This window comes from Gopherus evgoodei, chromosome 1 (genome assembly GCF_007399415.2).
Source record: "Gopherus evgoodei ecotype Sinaloan lineage chromosome 1, rGopEvg1_v1.p, whole genome shotgun sequence".
Lineage (NCBI taxonomy): Eukaryota > Metazoa > Chordata > Testudines > Testudinidae > Gopherus > Gopherus evgoodei.
In genome coordinates this window covers 131,080,821-131,104,460 of record NC_044322.1, presented here as the reverse complement: position 1 = coordinate 131,104,460, position 23,640 = coordinate 131,080,821, and the positions used below count along the sequence as shown (strand labels likewise).

Sequence of the window (23,640 nt, the reverse complement as noted above, 5' to 3'; positions counted from 1 at the left end):
TACTTAGATTTAAATCTGTATTAAGAAATTGTGAATTTGTGGCAACATGAAAGGATAAAGTAAATCTAAAATTAGTTCTGATTCTTCTAAACCAAACATCATTAAATCAATGACAGAATAATTGATTTGTACCATGTGCACTCTCTGAGATTGCCATTAGTAACTTAACTAAAATAACAGTCCTGAATTCTTAATCACATTTTGACATGCAATACGTAGCAGATATTGAGATGAATATGTTTTTAAATGATTATTTATAGATGGAACTAACATATTGAATAATGATTACTATATTAACTAGTAAAGATTAAATGACACGCAAAAGGAAATATTAATATTTTCACATTCATTTTACTGACACCTTCTTTTATCTTTTCTCCTCTTTAGGTCCTCCTAGCCAGCAGTTTTGTGCCAGTGTATGCAGGAATTAAAGCAGTGGAATATAAAGGAGAGGTAATATTGTGATGTTTGAAGACTTGTGTATTTAATTACAAAAGCACTCTTCATTTGTGACATCAAAATCTCAGATGAATTTGGGGGCTGGGAGGAAGGGAAAATCACAGGTCCATTGTTTTGTTACACACTGATCGTTATTTATTTAAAACTGTAGATGAAAAGACTATTAAAGGAAGTCATTGCAATCCATTCTTTACAAACATAGCAAACACCAGAGACACTATACATTTGGAAATGGTAGTGACCTGAAAGCAGCATTCTTAAAATGTTCATATAATATCCAGTTGTTTATCTAGTCTGATGGGCTGCTAATGATTACAGTAATGTTTGTAGCACAAAAATCTCTAGGTAATTTTTTCCTTCTAAAAATTATAGTTGGACTCAGCTGAGATGTACCAAAATGTTAATGTTACATTTAGTGTTTTTCCTCCCATCAGATCTTTTCAAGAATAAGTTCAAATAAATCATTTTGTGCATCACTGAAATGCATTCATCTTTGGCAATGTAGTATTTGGCAGCCAAGAGAAAATTTGAGTTCATTTCCTAGTTGTTGGAATGATGTATGTAGTAGTGCCTTGTACAATTCAACTCCACTGACATCATATCTGGCACATAAGAGCACCACCCTAGCCAATAACCTGAGTCAGAGGAGACAGACCATGATGAAAGGTCCTCCAGAAATTCAGTAGCAACCTCACTCTTTGCCAGATGGAGTCATTTGGATGTTGATCTTGTTTTCACAATTCAGGGTACAAACGCTGGATGTCAAAAGCACTCTATTACTTGAATGGGACAAAATCTCTTTGTAAATCTAAGGCTATCTCTATACTGCACATCAGTTGTGGCAGCATGTAGGGTATGTGTAGCTACATGCCACAGTGAAAAACAGGCTGTGTCCACATTGTAGTGTGTAGCTACATATATCAGTGAAAGGCTCTGCGAAGAGGAAGGCAGTGGGGAAAGACTCCAGCAATGGGGAGCTGGCAGAGCCTTTCCCCACTGCTGGAGTCTTTCTCTGCTGCCAAAGAAGGCACCAGCAGTGGGGAGACAGCAGGTTGCCAAATTGCTAAAAAGAGCAATGTAGATGGGGAGGCACTGCTTGGGCAACTATAGAACCATGTAGGTTATATACCTGGGTACATATGCACATGCTTCAGGTGTGTCTTTTCTTGCCTAATCAGTCCCTTACCGTCTACACTGCTATTTGTACCCCTGCTAGGTGTCTAGCTTTGTTTATTTTCTACACTAAAAAGTTTGCAGTGTGGATGTACCTTAGTTTTTTTGGTGTTTGGCAAGAAATTGAAAGGATAGGCCATTTCAGTTCAGAATTTACCTGCTGTGGCTCAGGTAACATTGTCCAAGAGGACTTAGATTCCATTCCAGTAAAGGAATATAGTGCTGTCATAACATATTCCCAGATTTGGACCTTAGCGTCCAAAATATGGGTATTAGCATGAAAACCTCCAAGCTTAGTTACCAGCTTGGACCTGGTAAAGCTGCCACCACCCAAAAAATTAGAGTGTTTTGGGGCACTCTGGTCCCCCCAAAAACCTTCCCTGGGGACCCCAAGACCCAAATTCCTTGAGTCTCACAACAAAGGGGAATAAACCATTTCCCTTCCCCCTCCTCCTTCCAGGTGTTCCCTCCCTGGGTTCCTGGAGAGATACACAGAAGCAAGCTCCGTGAATCTAAACAGAGGGATTCCACCCTCCCTATTTCCAGTCCTGGAAATAGGTATCGAGAGAGAGAGCCAAACTCCCCCCCCCCCCCACCTCCCTCCTTCACCCAGAGGGAATGCAAAGTCAGGCTAGTAAATCTAACACACACAGATTTCCCCCTGACTTCTTCCTCCCACCAATTCCCTGGTGAGCTACAGACTCAATTCCCTGGAGTTTCCCACTAAAGAAAAACTCCAACAGGTCTTAAAAAGAAAGCTTTATGTAAAAAGAAAGAAAAAATACATAAAAATGGTCTCTCTGTATTAAGGTGACAAATACAAGGTCAATTGCTTAAAAGAAAGATGAATAAACAGCCTTATTCAAAAGAACACAATTCCAAACACTCCAGCAACTACACACATGTAAATACAAAAGAAAAAAAAACAATAACCCCTATTGTTTTATGGTCTTTGTACTCACAACTTGGAAACAGAAGATTAGAAAGCAGGAGACAGAAAAATCCTTCCCATAGCCGAGAGGGACAGACACAAGACAAGAACAAAGGACACACACACAAACTTCCCTCCACCCAGATTTGAAAAAGTCTTGTTTCCTGATTGGTCCTCTGGTCAGGTGTTTCAGGTTACTCCTTTCCAGGTAAAAGAACATTAACCCTTAGCTATCTGTTTATGACAAGTACCTGTAGTGCCAGTCACTGAAATGTACACAGCTATTGCTTCATGGTCAATTCAGACTTTTATGTAGCTCTGTTCTCTCAATTCAGAAGCTAAATATGTGGACAATTTAGGGAAAATAGTACTTCATTTGTTTAGGAGTACTCAGTCTTCTTCCTGAAACTTGTTGCTGATCCTCTAAAGTGGAGAACAACAGAAGATTATTGCATTTGATGTGGAGGAGAATTTATAGGCAATTAGAGAGTAGGGGGGTCTTTCACTGTCTGTTCCAGAATGCTTAAAGAGTGGATGAGACGTGCAAAAATTTTACTGCTTGGTAATGGTTCTGTGGCTCATGAAGCAAAGCATGTAACTCTTAAAAGATGGCTCTGCAGATGCAGTATATTTAGAGAATTTCATTTACTGGTATATGTAGATTCCATTAAGCCCAGCCCTCATGCTTTACATCCTCAATTTGAGTTTCTGGGTTCGTTTTTATTGCACACTATTTCAGAATTTCCCCTATCTTTGCACTTTGAGCCACTTATAATAATTCAGAAGTTTTTGCATTTTCAATCAGTGTTCATAGCTCTAAAGATACTGTGTAATGGCATGGAAATTACCTGGAACAGCGACTGCGCGACTGCAGTGCTTAAGCCTGTGGAACAAATAATTTGAAATTCAGTCCCTTTTAGAAGTTATGGGTATGGTCTCACAAATGCTGAAGTTTTGGGGAGGGGCATTTTGCAATATAAACAGACTTAGAAAAAAAAAGTTGAAAGTTTGAGTTTTGAAATTACAAAGTTGGAGGATGTTAAACTGTTAGAAAAATGGGAATTTAAAGAAAGTAGGATGTGAGATTTTTTATTAAAAATACAGTACTATAAGTAATACATTATTGGTGACAACCCAATTGTTCTGGTGGACCAGGCAAAAAGAAGACTGTCATAAAAGTCACAGTATGTAGGTGTGTGAGAGAGGGAGCAGTCTTCTGGAATTGTCAAATTTGGAGTTCGCTACAGAGGGAAAGCCAGATTACAGAATCACATGGCTGGTCACAGATAGTGAGCTGGGCCAAGGGCTAAAAAATAGGCTGGCCTACAGCTGAGACCAGTCCACCACGGAGGTAGCTTTGCAGCCAAGTGGTGGAATATGGAGAGCCCCAGAAGAGCTGCTGAACCAGAAGATGTTATAGACAGAGGTAATGCTTGTTATGTGTTGGTCACCTCATTGATTATTGCTAGGGTCTTGCACTGCCTTCCTAATTGAAGGATTAGTTTCACTTCATGTGACAAAGGCCATAAACCATATCCAGGCAGAGTAGAGGTAATAGGCTCTTTTGGAAACCTGTTACAACCGCATTTCCTATGGCTGAACCCCAGAGGTATCTTCGTCATCTGCCATTAAGTTTACAGAAATGTGCACTGTTTTGCACTTGGTAACGGGCACTTATTAATTGCACACATGCCATCAGCTCATTCCTCCAATGAGGACTTAATATCGCTTGTGTTGTTTATAGAAATACAGTTTACAATTAGTAAAATAACAAAGTTTTAAAGTTTTGAAAATTGTTTCAGCCAAGTACAAAATTTGTTGTTTTTTGGGAGGTCAAAGCCTTACTCAGATGTCCCTTTAAGCATATACCAAATTCAGTCTAGTTAAGCAAATGCATGAATTTTGGTGTAGATTTGGTGAGGCATACTCTAGCTGCCAAAACAGGGAAGATAATCTTCTGACCCAAGTTCATATATAAATATAATAATAGTTTAGACATGAATAATTTATTGAAATTGATTGATAAGTTTTGTTTCCCCAAAAAGCTTAACCAGTCAAGATAATGCTAGTTAATGGCAGAAAATTATAAAATGTCCTTGTTTCCACAGCAGGTGCACGGAATAGCAACTATTAACTTCATGGTAACTCAGAACACTGTTAATATAATGAAACAAATTGCTATAATTAAATTGGGAAACATAATATGTTACTGCTACCATTACCATCATGTGGCATAGTTTTTTAATCTGTTTTGAAGACCTGATACTCATCTCCTGTCAGCATTCTGTCATTGATTTTCATAGCCAGAATGTGTGTTCTTTTGTCACTTGAGCTGTGTTATCAAAATTGTCTTAGCATTGGACAAGCAAAGAATAAATGGAGTACTACACCTGTTTTTTAAAAGATTGTTATATGTCAATTGGCTAATATAGTGTTTTTTGATCTTGGGGTTTATCTTTAAATTGATTATTTCAGTTACTAACTTAATAGTTCAGACAGGACTTTTGATGTATACAATCTAATTAGTGTTCAGTTATTTGTTTGAGAAACCTGAAACTACGTCTGAATTTGTATCAGTATGTACAAACTTGATACTGGTTAGCTTTACTTCTGGGAACATTCTGCGGCAAAAAAAAAAAAAAAAAAATTCTGTGCACAGTATTTTGAAATTCTGCAAAATTCTTAATTTTTTTTGTCAAAATAATGCTACGTAATCATGCCAGTTCCAATTATTTTGGTAATTTATTTCAAAATACCTGTCAGCAAGTATGTCTGTAACAATACACAAAAAAAATTCCCTCAGGAATAGAGAGTTAAGAAAAACCCTATGAAAACCTAGTTCCTGTTTCTCTGTTCCCCCCAGAGCCAAGCTGGGGGGGCCAGGCACCCACAACCCTCCCCCCCCAAAGCCCAGCTGTAGGGTGCCTCCTAGCCAGTACACCCAAACCCCCTTCCTCCTCCAGACCCCAGCTGTGCTCCCCCCGACCAGATACCTGCATTCCCTTCCGCCCTTGCTCCCTAGGGATCCAGAGGGAGATACAGGCTGATGCTTGGTCCCAGACTTCCACGGAGTTTCCTGTGTGCCACCCTCTCCTTCCTTCAGGGCATGCTGGGAACTGCAGCTGCCATGAACTCTCTAGCTCCCTCCTCCTCCTCCTCCTGGCAGTGCCTTCTATGTGTAAGCTGGGCTCTGCCAGGTCCAGCAGCCCCTACTGATGGCTAGCAACACTGTAGCTCATTTCTGTGGCAGAAAGGAAATTCTACACACAATTTTAATTTCTGCAACGTTCTGCATTGCGCAGTGGTCAGAATTTCTCCAGAAGTATTTGATTGTGAGTTATAATGTATTTATTCGAGCACTATGACAGTAATAGCTTCATTACACACTTTAGTGGTGTTTTATCTACATACTTTCTGTGATAGGTACCAATGAACTGCTCCTCTGGAAGTAACGAGAAGTCTCATGAATGGGGCAGACAAGTTCTCTTAAGTTGGCTATTTATCTATAACTAGAGTTTGACTGACCACTTCTGCAGTTTTTGTGCAGTGTGCTCTTCACAGCCCTCATAAATAAAACGTGCAAGCAGTACCTTCTGTTGTAGTTACTTGGATTGTTAATTAGCTGAACAAACTGGTCTTTTAAAAATAAATAGTTTAAATAAAAGAAGTGTTATATAAAAGCACTCATGTATGATTAGATAGAAATTTCACCTTGAACAATGGAAATTGGAATTTTAGTTGTATCTTAATTTTCTGCAAAAAGTTCATTTGCATCCATATTTTCACTGGACTACACATTTTTGTTTTGTTTAGAATAATTGTTCTATAATACTGTCATAAACAGGTAAGAGTTGATGCCTCTTTTACCTGTAAAGGGTTAAAAAGTTCACCTAGCCTCGCTGACACCTGACCAGAAGAAACAGTGGGGGAACAAGATGTTTCAAAAGCAACAAGGGAAGTTTCCTTTGTTTAGAGTCAGTTTCAGTTTTGGCCGGAGTGGAAAAGATCAAGGAATCAGCCTCTTATCAGAGTAGTGAGTATTAAGGAAGGAAATAAATATTTCTATGTTTATTTTCTTTTTGTAACTTGTCCTGGCATTAGGGAGATAATCAAATTGGGTATTCTTGTGTGTACTAAGGTTTTTGCCATGGGGAACATCCTCTGTGTTTTGAATCTGTTGTCTGTGAGATCAGCTTGTATGCTATTTCCTAAAGGTTTTTTTTCTTTTACCTTTCTTTTCTTTAATTAAAAACCTTCTTTTTAAGAACCTGATTGATTTCTTCTTGTTTTTAGATCCAAGGGGATTGGATCTGGACTCACCAAGGATTGGTGGGGGAAAAAGGGAGGGGGAATGAGTAATTCTTCCTTTTTTAAAGATCCAAGGGGTTTGGATCGGTGTTCACCAGGGAATTGGTGGAGGAGTCTCTCAAGGCTACCCAGGGAGGGGAAGGTTTTTGGGGGGAAGACAGAGTTTTCCAAATTACTCAAATGTTTGGATGGTGGCAGCATATTGATCTAAACTGATAATTAAGCTTAGGGTTCACATGCAGGTCCCCACATCTATACTCTAAGTTTCAGAGTGGGGGTGGAACCTATGACAAATACCCTGTTAGATCTTAGAGTTGTTATATAGATATATGCATGCATATTTACATAAAACATTTCTATTGTTTATATGTATATACACACACACGTTACATCAACATGCAAAATTGTAAATTATTAGTATTCTAAATCCTGTATAATCTCTGAGGAATCGTGCTTTTGAGGTTTTTATTTTACTGATATTAGTATGTTCTTATTAATCTGTTAACTAAAAAACAAACAAACCAAAATTAGCACCGAGTCAAGATTTAAGACAAGACCAGAGCACCAAGTATATATGAAACATTCACTAATAAAGTAATACATATATATAATGTCACCCAGTGAACAATGAATTCTTTGTGTTGTCCAGACTTTAGAATTTTGGTTTATTTAGTATTAAGGAAAACATGATGTTTCTTTTATAGTGTTTTAAGAACGATAGTATATATTCAACATGCTTTTTAACTTTTTTTTGTTTATGTGATCTAAAGGGATCTGTGACAAAAATTCAGCACTAGAGCTGGGCAAGTGCTTGATTTTTCTGTTTGTTAGCCGTTTTGAAAAACTGAAAAAAAAAATTTGATTCGGGTCGAACTGAATTGAAAACTTGCCAAAAAAATTGGTAAGTAAAAAATAATCTGTTTTGAGTCTCCCACATCATAGATGAATTCCCTAACCACCAGACTACAGAGATATTCTGTCTCTCCTTTTGACCAGTCACTATTCATTGGACCAGAGAAAGTGAGTAAGAATATCGCTGTAGCTTGGTTCAGACACTGATCTACAATGTGGGATGCCCAAATTCAGGTCGCCACTCCAGTGACTACTTCATTGTTTATACATAATAGGAAAGACTATTTGTTATCTGCCCCAGTGTATCCCATAGTCCAGTGGTTAGGGATCATTCCTGTAACGAGGGAGAACAAGTTCAAATCCCTTCTCTACATCAGATCAAGGGGAAATTTAAACTTGCGTTTTCCATATCCCAGTGGGCTGGCAGTTATAAGAGAGAGGCCGTCTCCTCCTCTGTCTAGAAAAATATATTTAGGGAGAAAACTATTCAGTGAATTCATGTCAAATTCATGAATAGTTTCAGGTTGCCCGAAACCTGATTTTCAACTAATAAAATATTCACTATGAAAAATTTGACCCAGCTCTAGTCAGCACATAACACACTCTTGACTTTTTTCCCCCCAGTAGAAATGGATTGATGGTGGCCTTACCAACGGCCTCCCTATTCTGCCTGTGGGACGAACAGTCACTGTTTCTCCTTTCAGTGGTCGATTAGATATCTGTCCACAAGACAAAGGACATGTAGATCTCTATATTAAAGTTGCAAAGCAAGACTTAATGGTGAGTGACTTTTTTTTAACTAATTTTGGTGATAGCATAATTATTTTTATTTTTGCTAGCTGTTTTATGTGATTTTCAACAGCAGCTAAGATACTTTGGTACCCAACTCCCATTGGCTTTTTATGGGAATTGAGTACCTAATCTTTTTCAGGTGTGTTTAAAAAAAAAAGTGTTGGATTTTCAGTTTATAAAATATTCTCAGTGGACACATGTACAGTTTTTAAGAAAAGGCTGCAAACTCCATACTATAGAGCAGTGTTAAAAAAAGAAGAAAAAAAGGAGAAATAGAAGAAGATGAAGTTATTCTATACTAATACAATTCCTCCAGCAAAGGCCTGCGGAAAGATTAGATAGCATGACCTATAACTTCCAAAGTGGAGTAATTATTCCAGAATAAAGAGATTCTTATTCCAGAATAGTGTCAACACAGGGAGCTATTCTGCAGTAACTGTGCCAGTAGGGTTGTCACCTCTGAGGTACAAAAATCCAAGACATCCAGGATGATCCTGATCCCACAAAACTGGACAGCTGGCAGTGTGTACTGAGCATACTTAAAGATTTTCCAGGACAGCCACCTCAAAAAAGGATGAAAAGGGAAAATCTGAACAGGGCAACCTTATATGCTGATTAATTTCCTTGTGTACACAAGGCATAAGGGCCTTCTTCATAGTTTCATAGAGTTTAAGGCCAGAAGAGATTACTAGATCATTTGGTCTGACCTCCTGTGTATCACAGGTCATTAAATTTCACCCAGTTACCCTTGTATAGAAACCAGTAATTTGGAACGACTAAAGCATAAATTGTCTTTGACTAAAGCATATCTTCCAGAAGGGCATTCAGGCTTGATCTGAAGACCTCAAGAGATGGAAAATCCACCATTTCCCTTGGTATTTAGTTCCAGTGGTTAATCACCATCACTGTTAAAAATGTGTGCTTAATTTCTAATTTAAATTTGTCTGACTTCAGCTTCCAACTATTGGTTCTTGTTGTGCCTTACTCCATTAGACTGCAGAGCCCTTTAGTACCCAGTATTTTCTCTCTACACTTATGCATTGTAATGATGTCACTTCTCAATCTTATTTTTGATGAATTAACTAGATTAAGCTTGTTTAGTCTCTCACTGTAAGGCATTTTCTCACACCCTCATAAATTTTGTGGCTGTTTTCTGCACACTCTCCAATATTTCAACATCCTTTTCAAAATGTGGACACAAGAATTGTATGCAGTATTCCAGTATCTCTTGCATCAGTGCTGCATACAGAGGTAAAACTTGTTTATATACCCAAGGATCACATAAACCCTTTTTGCCACAGATGGCACTGGGAGCTCATGTAGAGTTGTTTGTTCTCTTTGATACCTATATCCTTTTCGTACTCACTGATTTCCAAGAGACAGTTCCCAATTCTGTAACTATAGCCTTGTTCCTGGTTCTTTGTTCCTAGATGTATCACCTTGCATTTGGCTGTATTAAAATACATTTGGTTTGAATGGACCCACTTATCAAAAGATCCAGATTGTTCTATATAATTGCTGTTTTCCTCATTACTTACCACCCTGACAGTTTTAGTGTTATATGCAAATTTTATAAGCAGTGATTTTATATTTACCTCCAGCTCATTGATGAAATGTTGAATAGTGTCTGGACTAGTACTTATCCCTGCAAAACCTCACTAGAAATATCCCATTCAACATGAATTCCCCATTGACAACTATTTTATGAGATATATGTCAGTTACTCAGTTCTTATCCATTCAATGTGTTCTTCAATGATAGTTTGTGGTGCTAATTTTTAATCAGAACGTGGGGCGGTATTAAGTCAAACACATTACAAGTTGAAATATATTGGATCTATGCCAGGGATCGGCAACCTTTGGCATGCAATTTGCCAAAGTAAGCCGCCAGGCAGGCCGGGCCTGTTTATTTACCTGCCCTGTCTGCAGGTTCGGATGATCGCAGCTCCCACTGGCTGCAGTTTGCCGCTCCAGGCCAATGGGGGAAAATGCAGCCAGCAAATGCCTCGGCCCATGCTGCTTCCCGTAGCCCACGTTGGTCTGGGACAGCAAACCGCGGCCAGTGAGAGCCGCGAGCGGCCGAACCTGCAGACACAGCAGGTAAACAACCGGCCCGGCCTGCCAGGGGGCTTACCCTAGCAGGACGCATGCCAAAGGTTGCCAATCCCTGGTCTATGCAATTAACTTTATCAACCAAACTTGTAAGCTTCTCGAAGAATGAAATCAGGTTTTTTTGATAATACATGCTTTCTGTAAAACCATGTAGACTGGCATTTTTTATATTCCTATCCTTTAATGCTTTATCAATTGAATATTATATCTGATTTTCCATTATTTTGGCTGGGATTTATGTCAGGTTAACTAACTACAGTTACCTGTCCACTTACCCTTTTTGAGTATTGGCACAACATTAGCACTCTTCCAGTTTTGTGGAATTTTCCTACTGTTCCAAGACTTATAAAAAAATTGACATCAGCGGGCCAGAGATCTCCTTAGTTAACTCTTCAGGACACATTGGTGGAAGTTATCTGAGTCTGCTGATTGAAAAATATTGTTTCCTTGTAGATGATGTTTGACTAACTTCCTTTGTTAGTAATGGGCTGGAAAGTACATCATCCGCATCTGAAATGAATACTTCATCTCCTTTTTTTCCCAAAATATAGGGCAGAAATATTTATGGAACTTTTCTGCATCATTATTAACAATTTTACCTTCTCCATCTGTTAATAAGGGATTATGGGGTAGTATACCATTTGAGAGATTTCTTTTGTTCCTAATAATACTGCAAGCCAAACCAGTGAAGGATTTGTCATCGATTGCCCGTAATGCTTGTGCCTGAAATGCTCTGATGCTGTTGCTCAGCCTGGACACCGGCAGCCTGCAGACAGGCCCTGCACTGAGTGTCTGTGATAAGCATCTCTGAACCAGCAACTCTGATTCCAGCAGCCTGCTTGTTAAACCCTAGCCACAGTCCAGTATACGCCAGCTCTGGCTATATCTTGCAAGATGACCCAAATACTCCTCTCCAGTCTCAGTTTTTCCCAAAAGTATGTGCTCTGCAATGTGTAGTTCTTCCCTGGACCATTCAGTGGAATAATAAGGTTTGTTTGTTCTTCTAAAGAGACAAAATGCACAGCTTTATGACTTTAACAGGGGCTAGTAATCATTTTGTTTCAAACACAGCACCGGGTTGGTATAGCTTGAAAGTAAAACAAGTTTATTAACAAAAGTATATAGAATTTTAAGTGAGTTCAAGTACAAAAGATAGTGTTAGAAATGGTTCCAACCAAATAAAAGTGAAAAATGCTTTCTAGTGTGTAACCTACAGCCTTTGTTCAAGGTAGTTTTCTTATCAACCTTCCAGCAAGATGGCTGACCACTCCTCTGGTCAAGATGTCCAAGTTTATAGTGCTTGTTTCCTTTGTCATCTTAGGAGGTCTTTGCGTCTCTCTTTTATAATCTACTGAACTTTAGAAATGGACTCTTCTGAAGGTTACCTCCCCACACCCAAAGTAAAGCTCATTTAGGCTGTGAGGAAGGAGACATGGTTTCTGCTAATGAAGAACTTTCCATGGTTTCTTCCTCCACTGGCGTTTGCTAAAATGCAAATGACATGTGATTGCTTATTGACTCTGATGACCTCTGGAGGCATCAGGTTGTCCTTTGTCTGGGAAAAACTTGTTTACTTGTCTGGTAAACACCTTTTCTACATTTCCTTCATATTTGTATAGCCCCTTGGGCATTTACCGTAAATACACCACTCAAAAATATTAATTATCAGTGTGGTGTTAGTTTTCCAATTACATGACACCTATCAGATACTTTATTATTAATGAATTGGGGCACCTTGAGTGGATGCTGGTAGGGTCACATGTACTTATGCTCCTTATTGTCCTTAACCTTTCCATCCTTTTTTTCTCCTTGAGGTCTTTAGCTTCCCTTATCAATTATCTATTACTGTTTATTTCCCTTTTTTCCATTTGTTTTATATTTGGGTTTTTTATTTCTTATTGCTCCCTTCACTTTGCTAATGAACCAGGATGGGCTTTCAGACAAAATTGTATTCTTTCTTGTTTATGAAATTATGACTTTTTTTGACATCTAATGAGATCTTCTTTGAGAACTCACAATTTTCATTCAGATTTTTCTGTCTAAATTTTTTCTCCCAATCCATTTTATTTATAATATTCCTCATCTTTGGGAAATTAACTCTTTTGGAGCACCAGATGTGTCTGGGATTGTCCTCTGTTTGCCCTTTATTGAATGTAGTCATGTCACAATCATTGATCCCTAGGCAAATACCAACTTCTAGTCCAATGATTGTTTTTCCATCATAATGGGGTCCAAAATAAAGTTAACTCCTTTTGGATGCAATACTTCTGTGTTAGGAAATTGTCTATAATTTTTAGACACTGTGATAATTTTTTTCTATTGGTTGCTTGATTCTTCCAGTGTACGTTGCTGATATTAAAGTCCCCCCTCACAACACAATTTTTCCTTCCTCATAGTAAAGACGGGTGCTTAAGGAAGTAACTAATCCTGCTCTCTGGTTTGATTCAATGGTCTGTAACAGACTCCCATGAATACACTCTCCTGGGCTTTATTAGTTAGCACATTGATTCATATGTATTCAAGTTCCTATGCTTCTGAGTTACAAATAACTCTAAAACAAGTAATGGTATCTTTAATATCACACCCCAATTCTTTCACCCATTCTGTGCTTCCTAAACCAGGGATTTTAACATTCCAGTCATGCAAATCATCCCACTGTTTCAGTAGTGCCAATTATATTAAATTTATTCTCATCAATGTAAACTTCCAATTGCTCTTGCTTGTTGTCCAGACTCCTACTACAGAACAGCTGAAAAAGGTTGTCTTCATATTCTATGACACATCAGTTCTGTTTATTTATGATGCACTGGATTTGAGTTTCTACCGCCTTTGCTGCCTCCTCCTCCTATGTGGCCCTCCTAGCTGGTCCAGTTAGTTTCCAATTGGGAAGATTAGCTCCCTGCTTGTGAGATGGAGGCTGTCTTGTTTCTATAGTCCTCTCTCCCAGAGCAATGTGGCTCAGTGTTCCACAAATCCAAGCCAGGCATTTAGTCAACAGTTCACAGTATTTTCTGCCTTTTTACTTGTGAAGAGAATGAGAAACTTGAGTCATATGCAGTATGACAGTTTTTTTCCTATGCAGATGACCAGCACAAGGACTTTGCACCACCAAAGTCCTAATTAAGCACTTAAAATAGGTCTTAATTGGGAGTTCAGTGGTGTGCTAGTCTTCTGTACAAGAGTGAAATCACCCTGAGATACAATAAACCAATGGAAAGATTCAGGGACATGGATGAAGTGATGAGAGAGATTACTTTGGCAGTGGCATTTTGAACTAATGGAGGGAGGGAGTGCTGAGAACAGACAGGAAAAGGTTGCATTATTCAAGGTAAGATGATTAGAATATGGACAAGATTTCAGCAGTAGGAATGGTTTGGAAAGATTATTTTGTAAGTGGAATTAACATGTATATGCTATCTGCCACACATTACTTGGCTACTATTTGCACCATGTATCCATATAGAAAATAAGTTGATATCGGCCAACTGAGTCATCTAGCTGAGTCTTGGTTGTATAAGCAAAGTTTGGTGCCTCCATACATGATGAAGAGTTTATTTGGAGGGCCCTCTATTTTCAGCATCTGTGGAATTTGACACAGAAGTTACTTCCTGCCCCACAGTTGTGCTCCAGAATCTCAGGTGTCACTTAAAACAGTCTCAGTTACAGACACAACCTTGAAAGTGTTAACCAAGTAAACAGATGTAGTGATGGGTGTCCGAATCTGCAGTCAACCTGAAACAATTGTTCTGAGAATTTTGAATTGCCCTATTCAACTCAGACAAGGCTCCAGACACTTGGTGATTCCATAGTTGCAAAATCTGATTTTATTTCAAATAAAAGGTAATTATTCTTCTATAATTATATTGCACCATTTGTGAAGTGTGTAAGAAATAAAATATATTAAATGAGTTAATCATTTAAACTAATAAATGTCTAATATCTTATGCATTGTAATTTTATTTATTATTGGATTAAATTACCTACAAATAAAATAGTTTTAATGAAATAATCTAAAATGTAAGGAGGGAGAGCAAATCTATAGCCAGACAGTCATTACACTATCAGGATGATCAACTGGTGTCTTGAATACTCCTTAGATTTTGGAAACATCATCTATCTATCCTAAAGTGGGGTAAGAGAGATGAAGATACAAAGAAAACAAGAAGATCAAATACAATAGTTGGTCCTGACAGTTGCCTAACTTAAAATACTTCTCTGTTGCAGTTGTCTGTGGCCAACCTGGTAAGACTTAATCAAGCTTTATTCCCACCAAGCCAGGAGAAGATGGAATCACTGTACCAAAATGGATTTGATGATGCTGTACATTTTCTACTAAAGGAAAACTGGTTTGAATAGATTATGTGCATGGTAAATTAACAAAGTCTGATAGCTGTCAAAACAAAGTACGTGTGTCACACAGAACCCAAGATATTGCTGCCATGATTTTTGTTTATTAAAATACAAATGCCAGAGGTATTGCATCTGTCAGGAAAATATACAGGCACTTTGGCTGAAATTTGTCAGCATGTCAAAATGGAAAACTGTACTTACTTGGTAAAAGGATCTGCTGTTTCAAATAGATGTAATAGTAAAATCTATTAAAATTAAGAGAAGGTTGTCATTTAGGATGTACGGTGCAGACTAGTGTATTATTTCATGAAATACTGAAAATGTGGTTGCTGACATCAATTACATCTGAGATACTCATTCAAGTTGTGTCCTAAAATTTGCACTGTATCTAATTCTTAAGCTTTGAATAGTTGTGTACTTTCTCTGTTAATCTTATTTTTGTGCACAGTAATTGACTGGTTGTAATGCTTCAAGCATGAACTCTAATTACAAAGAGATTGTGAGAAACAAAACAATATAATTGCATTTCTTTAATTATAATACATGTGCTTTTTCACCGTTAGAACTTTTAATCCTTTAAATCAGTCCCAGGACTTTTAAAATCCTGAAATACCCATCCGTTTCAAAATTTAAGAATATTTTTTTCTGTAAAATATGTTGGAAAGAAGATTGCACCAGATATAATTATTTATTTATGCAGTGGTTCTTTGTCTACTAAATTTTAATAAACTAATTTATGTTTGGAATTTTGTCAGGTATTTATTTTGTTGTAAATGTCTCAGTACTATGGTGTTATACTTCATTGATCCATTTTGGACAAATGATCAATATTTTTTAAAAGTTTGCATAAATGCATTATTTCCCCCCCTCGCTAAGGGCGTAACCTGCACCATTGAAGCTAATAGAAGTTTTTCCATTTACTTAAATGGGAGCAAGATGAAGTCCCAAGGGCATAAGAGGTCCCTAATAACTTTTTAGTGAATATTTTACAGAAATTAAGTGGCAACATTTTTAAGACCTAATCTGAAATGTTAGCATTTAGAGATTCAAATCATACATTTCCAACTATAGTCTAGTCCAATATCTATCCATATCTTTAAAATACTATTTGACATGAGGCTATTTAAAGAAATCTAAACTGATTTTGGCAGAAATTCTTTGAAAAGCTCTGACAGTTGTTTTTTTCAGTAAAATCTATTCTGTTAGGGTTGGCAGAGACATAATGCCAGTTCCTGAGGGTCTCAACTCCCATTGGAGTTAATTGGAATTCAGGTAGCCCAATAACTTTCAGATTCTGAAGGCTTTTCTGTTGACTTCACTGGTTGAAGGATCAAGCCTTATAGCCTTTATATTATGAAATGGTCACAAGTCTTTTTTATATTTATGTATGCATTTTCAGTAACATTCCTTGTTCTTTAAAAAATCTGGCTTGGATCATTTATATAAAATTATATAAATTTTATATAATGTTCAAATGAACAATGGCAAGTATCCTGCGGTCTATGTAATGAAAAATATATAGAAGAGAATTTGAAAGCATCTACTACAGTTTATAAACCAAGACTTAGCAAAGAAAATACTTCACAATCCCAGAATTTATGTTGAAACTTAGACTAATTGAGACTGGAGACTGTAAATAATAAATTAATATCTGGAAGGATGTATACATAATGTGATTCAAGTGCTTTTTGTGTTGCATCATTTATAGCACAACAAAATTACTGTAACTAGAGATAAAATGCCATTTCCTTGAACACCAGCTTAAAAATAAATCCAAATGTAAATGTTGCTTACATGTTCTTTAAAGCAACACATTTTTCCCTTTCTAGGTGTGGAAAGGTCCCATGGATATTATGTAATTGACTCATTTAGTTTGTGATCCACTATAACCCCCATATCTTTTTCTGCAATACTCCTTCCTAGGCAGTCATTTCCCATTTTATATCTGTGCAGTTGATTATTCCTTCCTTATGTAAAGTAATCATATTTATTTCAGACCACTTCTCCAGTTTTCCAAAATAATTTTGAAATCTAATCCTGTCCTTCAAAGTGCTTGCAATCCTCTCAGCTTGGTATCATCCTCAAACGCAGTAAGTGTAGTCTCTATGCCATTATCCAAATCATATATGAAGATCTTGAATGGAACCTGATCCAGGACAGGTCCCTGTGAGATTCCACTTGATACACCCTTACAGTTTGACTATGAACTATTGATAACTAGTCTGAGTATGGTTTTCCAACTAGTGGTGCACCCACCTTAAAATAGGTTCTTAGCTACATTTCCCTAGTTTGCTTATGAGAAGGTCATTTAAGATGGTATCAAAAGCCTTACTAAAATCGAGTTACAGACATCATTTCATGATTACTGTCATCCAAGGTGCCTTCCACCTTTTAAAGTGCACTTTTCCCATTCAAAAATATTTTTGGTGACCTTTATGTGCAGAGCAATAGTGCTGAAATGGGTGAAGCAGAACATTCGAATTTGGCAGGTAAACAGCCATTACTGAATCATTGAATATTCCAGTTACAATTGCTTTTGATTCACTCTTTGTTTATAGCTAGTTGATTAGGTAGGAGTTTTTAGCACTTTTGACAACATTCCTCTTACAGTTTGACAACATTCTACTGCTTAACCTAGCAAGAATGTAAATTTGTGCTCAGATACAGGAGCCAGGAGATTCTGAATTCTAGTGACTGGTCCTAATAATTCACTGTCTTTCACAACCTCTGTTTACTGAAGCCTCACACTGCTCCCTAGGATATAGGCTAATATTCCCTTCCCTCCATTTTTAATAGATAAATATAACAGGTCATTGGTCCTGGGACGTGTACATATAAAAAAAAGTGCTCTGTCTGAAGGCTTTGACTGACGAGTCAGGTGACCATGGTTCATGTGACTGCTTGGAGGCAGCACTATAAGAGGAGGAGCCTGTTCAGTCAGAGACGGAGACAGGCTGGGGTTTGGAGCTTTTGTCCTCCATGTCCAGGCAGTGGAAAGTCTACTAGGAGATACATGCAGAAAGAATGGGAGAGGCTTTGGAAAAGTCCAAGAAGCAGATCCAGGGTTTTAGCAAAGAACTATAGAGTCTATGGAACATTTGACACAGAGTTGAATTCTTTTGTTAAATAAAGAAGACTATGGAGAAAGACAGAAATTGCTGGGAGCTTTAATTGATACCCTGGCCTGTAGTTGATCCAACAATAAATTTATAAGAGAAGATGTTATGTTATGTGGCCAAAGTTACACAGAAAAGTTATGGTAGAATTCGAAATGAGACTCAGATCTGAGATTATAGGCCCTTGTCTCAACCAATATGGCATTATTTAAAATAATAATAATTGCATTATATGTGTGCATTTAGTTGTTCAGGTAAATCACTAACAAAACTCCTATTGACTTCAATGGGCCTAGGACTTCACCCAATGTGTTTAAAGTGCTGAACAGTGATGTCTTTATAATATTGTTTTAAAAATATTTAAAATATAAAACTGTCATCTCACCATTAATATTTAATTCAAAAATATGTATCATTTGAATATATCAAGAATTAAATTTGAAATAGATTATTTAGAGATAGGCTTTTATATGTAACTGAAGGCTCTTAGAATGAGTTGTTTTTGCAAGGGAGACTTTTTTTTCCTCCTCCCCTGCCCCCCCCCGGTAACTCTGCTGAAGTTTCCTGGATTTCATTAAGAGAATGGTGAGCAATTTTCTTTAACTTTTAAATTTAAATATAGTTTCAAGATAGGATCTGGTCTTACTGAACGGTAGTTTGTGTCACTTTAAATCCAGATTTCTCATTACATGTCTGTTTATAATATGTTTCAAACATAGTTCCACAAGGACAAAAGCACTGACACTCTCTTCTGTTTTTCTCTCATTTTGTTTTCTTTGTGTTAAGGTGAGATCATACAAAACTAAAGTGAACTGACTGTAAACTATTAAACAAAAGAAGTTGATTTAATGGCTTCTAGCCTATGAGATTAGAAAATAAAATGTTTAACCAATGGAAGAAAGAAATATAAAAGTAGGAAAGCTAGCACTCAGGGGAATACGTGCAAGTCTTATTGTGGTATCTAATCTACAGACTCAGATAGTTTCAGGAGTTTTCCAGGATAGACAGCTACAGAGAAGAATCCATAAAAGAATGGAAGAGGGAAATGATTAATGGTTTGTTAGTTGTGGTGCTTAGATTAGGGTGGGGGGCAATGAAAAGAGATGGGAATAGAGAGGAAAGGGAGCGAGGATTTGTGAAGGGCTTTGAAGATGAGGACAATCTAGATGTGACATGGTCAAAGATTTTAGTGTGGGAATAGATTGATATTTTAGTTATAGCAGAGGAAATCCTATACTGATCCTGTTGGTGAGGAGGTAGAGAAGGGAGTGAACAGCTTTATTTTCTTTTCTAGCCTTTGGGTCAGGAAGGATATGCAAGTTGCTGAGGGTAATAGAGAAGAGAGGATTTTGGATAGAAGTAGAGAAGTTCAGTTTAACCATATGGAGTGTGACAAAGTTCCTCCTCTGCCTTGGTGGGTCCTGCACTTTCTGGCAGATTTGCTCATCCCAGACATTCACGGCAGCCCTCCATTTGGGCCATTTGCTAGAGGCTCACACCTGCCATTCACTCAGCTAACCTCAGCACTGGCCAGCATGGGGGAAAACAGAACAATTGCTGCAGTCTCTGTGTCCCACCTAGTGGGTTAGGGACAGGCCAGATCCCTTTCCAAGTAGACATTCCCCTCTGGTGTGTCTCACAGACCAGGTCAACTCCTCCTGTGACAGATAGGGAGATGGGGGGAACCCAGTCCCACCCTCTACATCAGACTCCAGCCCAAGGCCCTGTGGATAGATACTGTATCAGCTACATGACAGCTACAACTCCCTGGGCTACTTCCCCATCTCCCCAGCACCTTCTTTATCACTGCAGGACCTTCCTCCTGAAGCCTGAAAATGCTTGTACTCCTCAGTTCTCCAGCAGCACACCACCTCAGTCCTTGCATGCTCCCCACTAACTGATGGGGGGTCCTTTTAGAACCAGGTGTCCTGATTAACTTGCCTGCTATAATTAATTCTAGTAAGTTCTTAATTGGCTCCAGATGTTTTAATTAGCTTGCCTGTCTTAACTGGTTCTAGCAGGTTCCTGATTGTTCTAGGGTAGCCCCTGCCCTGGTCACTCAGAGAACAGAAACCTCTTCCTTTAGTGGCTAGAGGGAGAGGGCTGCTGCTAGGCCCTGGGCTTTCGCTGCCGCTCCAGCTACTCCCTTGTCTGGACCAGTCCTCCTTCCTGCCCACCACCATTTCTCTGCTACCTGGTTGCTGGCTGGCTGGTGGACTCCCCAGTTGCTGCTGCTCCTGCTGGCCCGCTCCCCAGAGGAGGGCAGTGAAGGACCCCAGCCCCAACCATTGCTGCTGCTGTGGGCCCTACTACCACTACTACCTAAGAAGGGTCTCTCCTGCCTGGCCACCAGACTGCTCACAAGAGCTGCTGCTGCTGTTTTTGCTGCCTGGGAGCTGCTGGAGCCTTGAGGAGGAGTAGGAGGGCTGTTTGCTGCTGGGAGAGCACACAGAGACTCTGCAGACCCCCGTGGAGTGGGGCTTCTAAGACTGAGTAACTTTCAAACTGTACTCTTGTGGTGGGGGTCTTGACTGTGTCTGTGAGGATATAGGGGGTGTAGTGTGGAGTCTGCCCCCTGGTCCATCCGTGCTCCATCTGCCCATTTACCATCTGCCTCAGCTGCTTGCTTGCTTACACTGCTCTACAGCCAAAATGCTTCTGAAATAAATGTAGTCCAACTTTACTAATTCTGGGTCACTGAGAACGAAAATGATGCTTAAAATTGTTGATTGGCTCTAGTTTTCAAGATATGCTATTGGGTCAGTATATACGACCCTTGACTTGGGAATGGTGGAGGATAAGTGAGTTATAAAGGGAAAGGATCTCAGTTTAAACCAGAAATGACTAAAATACATCTTTGACTGGATCTATGAATAAATCTATGACTGGGTTTGGACAGTACTTGCTTTTGAGGCAAAACAATGAATGATGCAATGTGAAGCTGGTATTGCGCCGTACATGATATGAATTGCATCATGTTATTCCTAGAAATCATGGATGATGCAATCATAACGAAGCTTACGTCACTCTGCTGAACAAATTGCCCTATATCAGCTCTAGAAATCATACAGTGTCGTGCTCTCTTATTTGTCAGTGTTTGATTTTGCAAAGGGACACATTTCTGTTTAGGCAAAGTGAGCAGAGATGCCTCGTACTTGTGTGAACAGTGCAGATAACTTCTGCTATATTTGTGGTGAAGTGACTTTTGCATCACAAAAGCACAGTCTAACCACTGTGGTTAAGAAAGCCTATCACCTTTATTTTGGCTACAAAATTGGAGATCAGGACAAGAGGTGGGCCCCACACATATGCTGCAACACTTGTGCAACAAATCTTCGCCAGTGGTTGAACAGGAAAAGGAAATCTATGCCTTTTGCAATGCCAATGATTTGGAGAGAGCCAACAGATCATCCCAGCAATTGTTACTTCTGCATGGTGCCTCCAGTTGGGAAAGGTGTGTCAAAGAAGAAAAAGTGGACTGTGCATTATCCAAACATTCCATCAATTATACGCCCAGTACCCCATGGAGAAGGACTGCCGGTTCCTGATGTACCAGAATCATTCTCACTTAAGTCGGACGAGAAAGAGGAAGAAGATGAAACTTCTGGTCCTGAACCATCAATGTCACAGGACCCACATTTTCTCCCATCCTCCTCCTCTGAACCACACTTCATAACACAAGGTGAACTGAATGACCTTGTCAGGGACTTGGAACTACCCAAGAGTAAGGCAGAGCTGTTGGGCTCCAGACTACAGCAGTGGAATCTCCTGGCAGGTGATGTTAGGGTTTCCATGTTCCATGGCCGTCAAAAGGATCTTGTCCCATTCTTCTTCATGGAAGGTGATCTTGTAGCCTGCAACAACATCGATGGTGTGATGGCAGCCCTCAACATCGTTCATGATCCAGATGAGTGGAGACTGTTCATTGATTCATCGAAGACGAGTCTTAAAACTGTTTTGCTGCATAATGGCAATGTTTTGCCATCAATTCCAGTTGGTCATGCAGTCCATATGAAGGAAACCTATGACAACATGAAACAACTTTTGAGGTGCATAAACTATGACCAACATCAGTGGCAGCTTTGTGGCGATTTGAAGGTTGTTGCTTTCTTGCTTGGTCTGCAGACTGGATACACAAAGTACTGCTGTTTTCTCTGCGAATGGGATAGTCATGCAAGAGATTCCCACTACATCAAGAAAGATTGGCCACTCCGACAGTCATTGGAGCCTGGGAGGAAAAGTGTTCAGCATCCACCACTTGTTGAATCAAGGAAGATTTTGTTACCACCCTTACACATCAAGCTGGGTCTGATGAAGAACTTTGTCAAGGCCATTGACAAAACACAAGCAGCTTTCAAGTACCTCCGTGGAAAATTTCCAAGGTTAAGTGAAGCTAAGATAAAGGAAGGTGTCTTTGTTGGTCCTCAGATTCGTGAACTTCTTCGAGATGATACATTTGACCATGCACTGCGTGGCAAGGAAAAGACGGCATGGAAAGCCTTCCAGTTAGTGGCAATAAATTTTCTCAGAAACAACAAGGCAGACAACTACAGGTTGTTGGTGGAAAACCTCCTCAAGGCATACAAAAGCTTTGGTTGCAACATGTCACTAAAGATACATGTTTTGCACTCTCATCTAGATTTTTTCCATCGAACTGCGGAGCAGTGAGCAACGAGCATGGCAAGCGATTTCACCAGGACATTGCAACAATGGAGAAACACTATCAGGGCAAATGGAGCCCATCAACGCTTGCAGACTATTGCTGGACAGTGACAAGAGATGATCCATTTAATGAATGCAAGAGACAAGCCAAGAAGCGCCGAGTAGACACTGAATAGGACTAAACTATGTACAGAATAGTGTTTTGCCTTTTGTTTCATAATAAATTTTATTTATATAACCGTTTTGCTGATTTTTAAAGTGTTACATAAACAGGACAGGTGAAATATTATCATGTAAAGCAACCATAAACACATGAAAAGACCTAGGTTTACAATTTATGATTAAAACTCTACTATCTACACAATATACATAGACATAAAATGTAAAAACTTAAATATCTTAGAAACAGTAGCCAATCCGTTGTTTTAATTGTCATATTTGAATTCAGCACATCAAAATACATAATAAATATCACATTTTATCTCTGAAGCAGATGACTTCTCAAAAATTGTAGACCAGTATTACTTCCCATGCCCTGTATCCACTGCTTGGGCTTGAAGCAGCAGCCAGCAAACACTGACTTTTGCAAGTGCATGTGGGCGCAAGTGCCCTACTTCCTCCTTCCCCCTCCCCCCCCCCCGGACTGATCACCCTCCTTCCCACAGCAGACGCCCACCTTTCTCCAAAATGTATGGGAAGGTGGTCTTCTTCCTGACATCGGAGGCTGCCACCCAGGAAACAGTAGAAATTGGCCTGGCGGTGGGGGGCATGTTTGTCCCCCTGGAGTCACTGGAAGACCTGAGTGTCCGAGTGGTCCTGAACTCCATCCCTCTGTTCCTACCTAATGCCACCCTGCTACCTTCCCTCTCTACCCTAGGGAAATCCC

General features: G+C 39.0%; 1 protein-coding gene across 3 annotated transcripts in view; it reads left to right on the top strand.

The window, feature by feature from the left end:
• PNPLA4 (patatin like phospholipase domain containing 4) overlaps positions 1–16,608 on the top strand; it is a 48,950-nt gene extending 32,342 nt beyond the window's left edge. Inside the window, exons 4-6 of one of the 3 annotated variants that reach the window (XM_030572353.1) lie at positions 388–453; positions 8,351–8,503; positions 14,851–16,608. In XM_030572353.1, coding sequence (XP_030428213.1) covers positions 388–453; positions 8,351–8,503; positions 14,851–14,982 — 351 coding nt within the window. In that variant the 3' untranslated portion in view covers positions 14,983–16,608. The remainder of the gene's footprint in view (positions 1–387; positions 454–8,350; positions 8,504–14,850) is intronic. The other 2 variants (XM_030572345.1, XM_030572336.1) reach the window with 2 other exon arrangements.
• Positions 16,609–23,640: the final 7,032 nt, after the last annotated feature.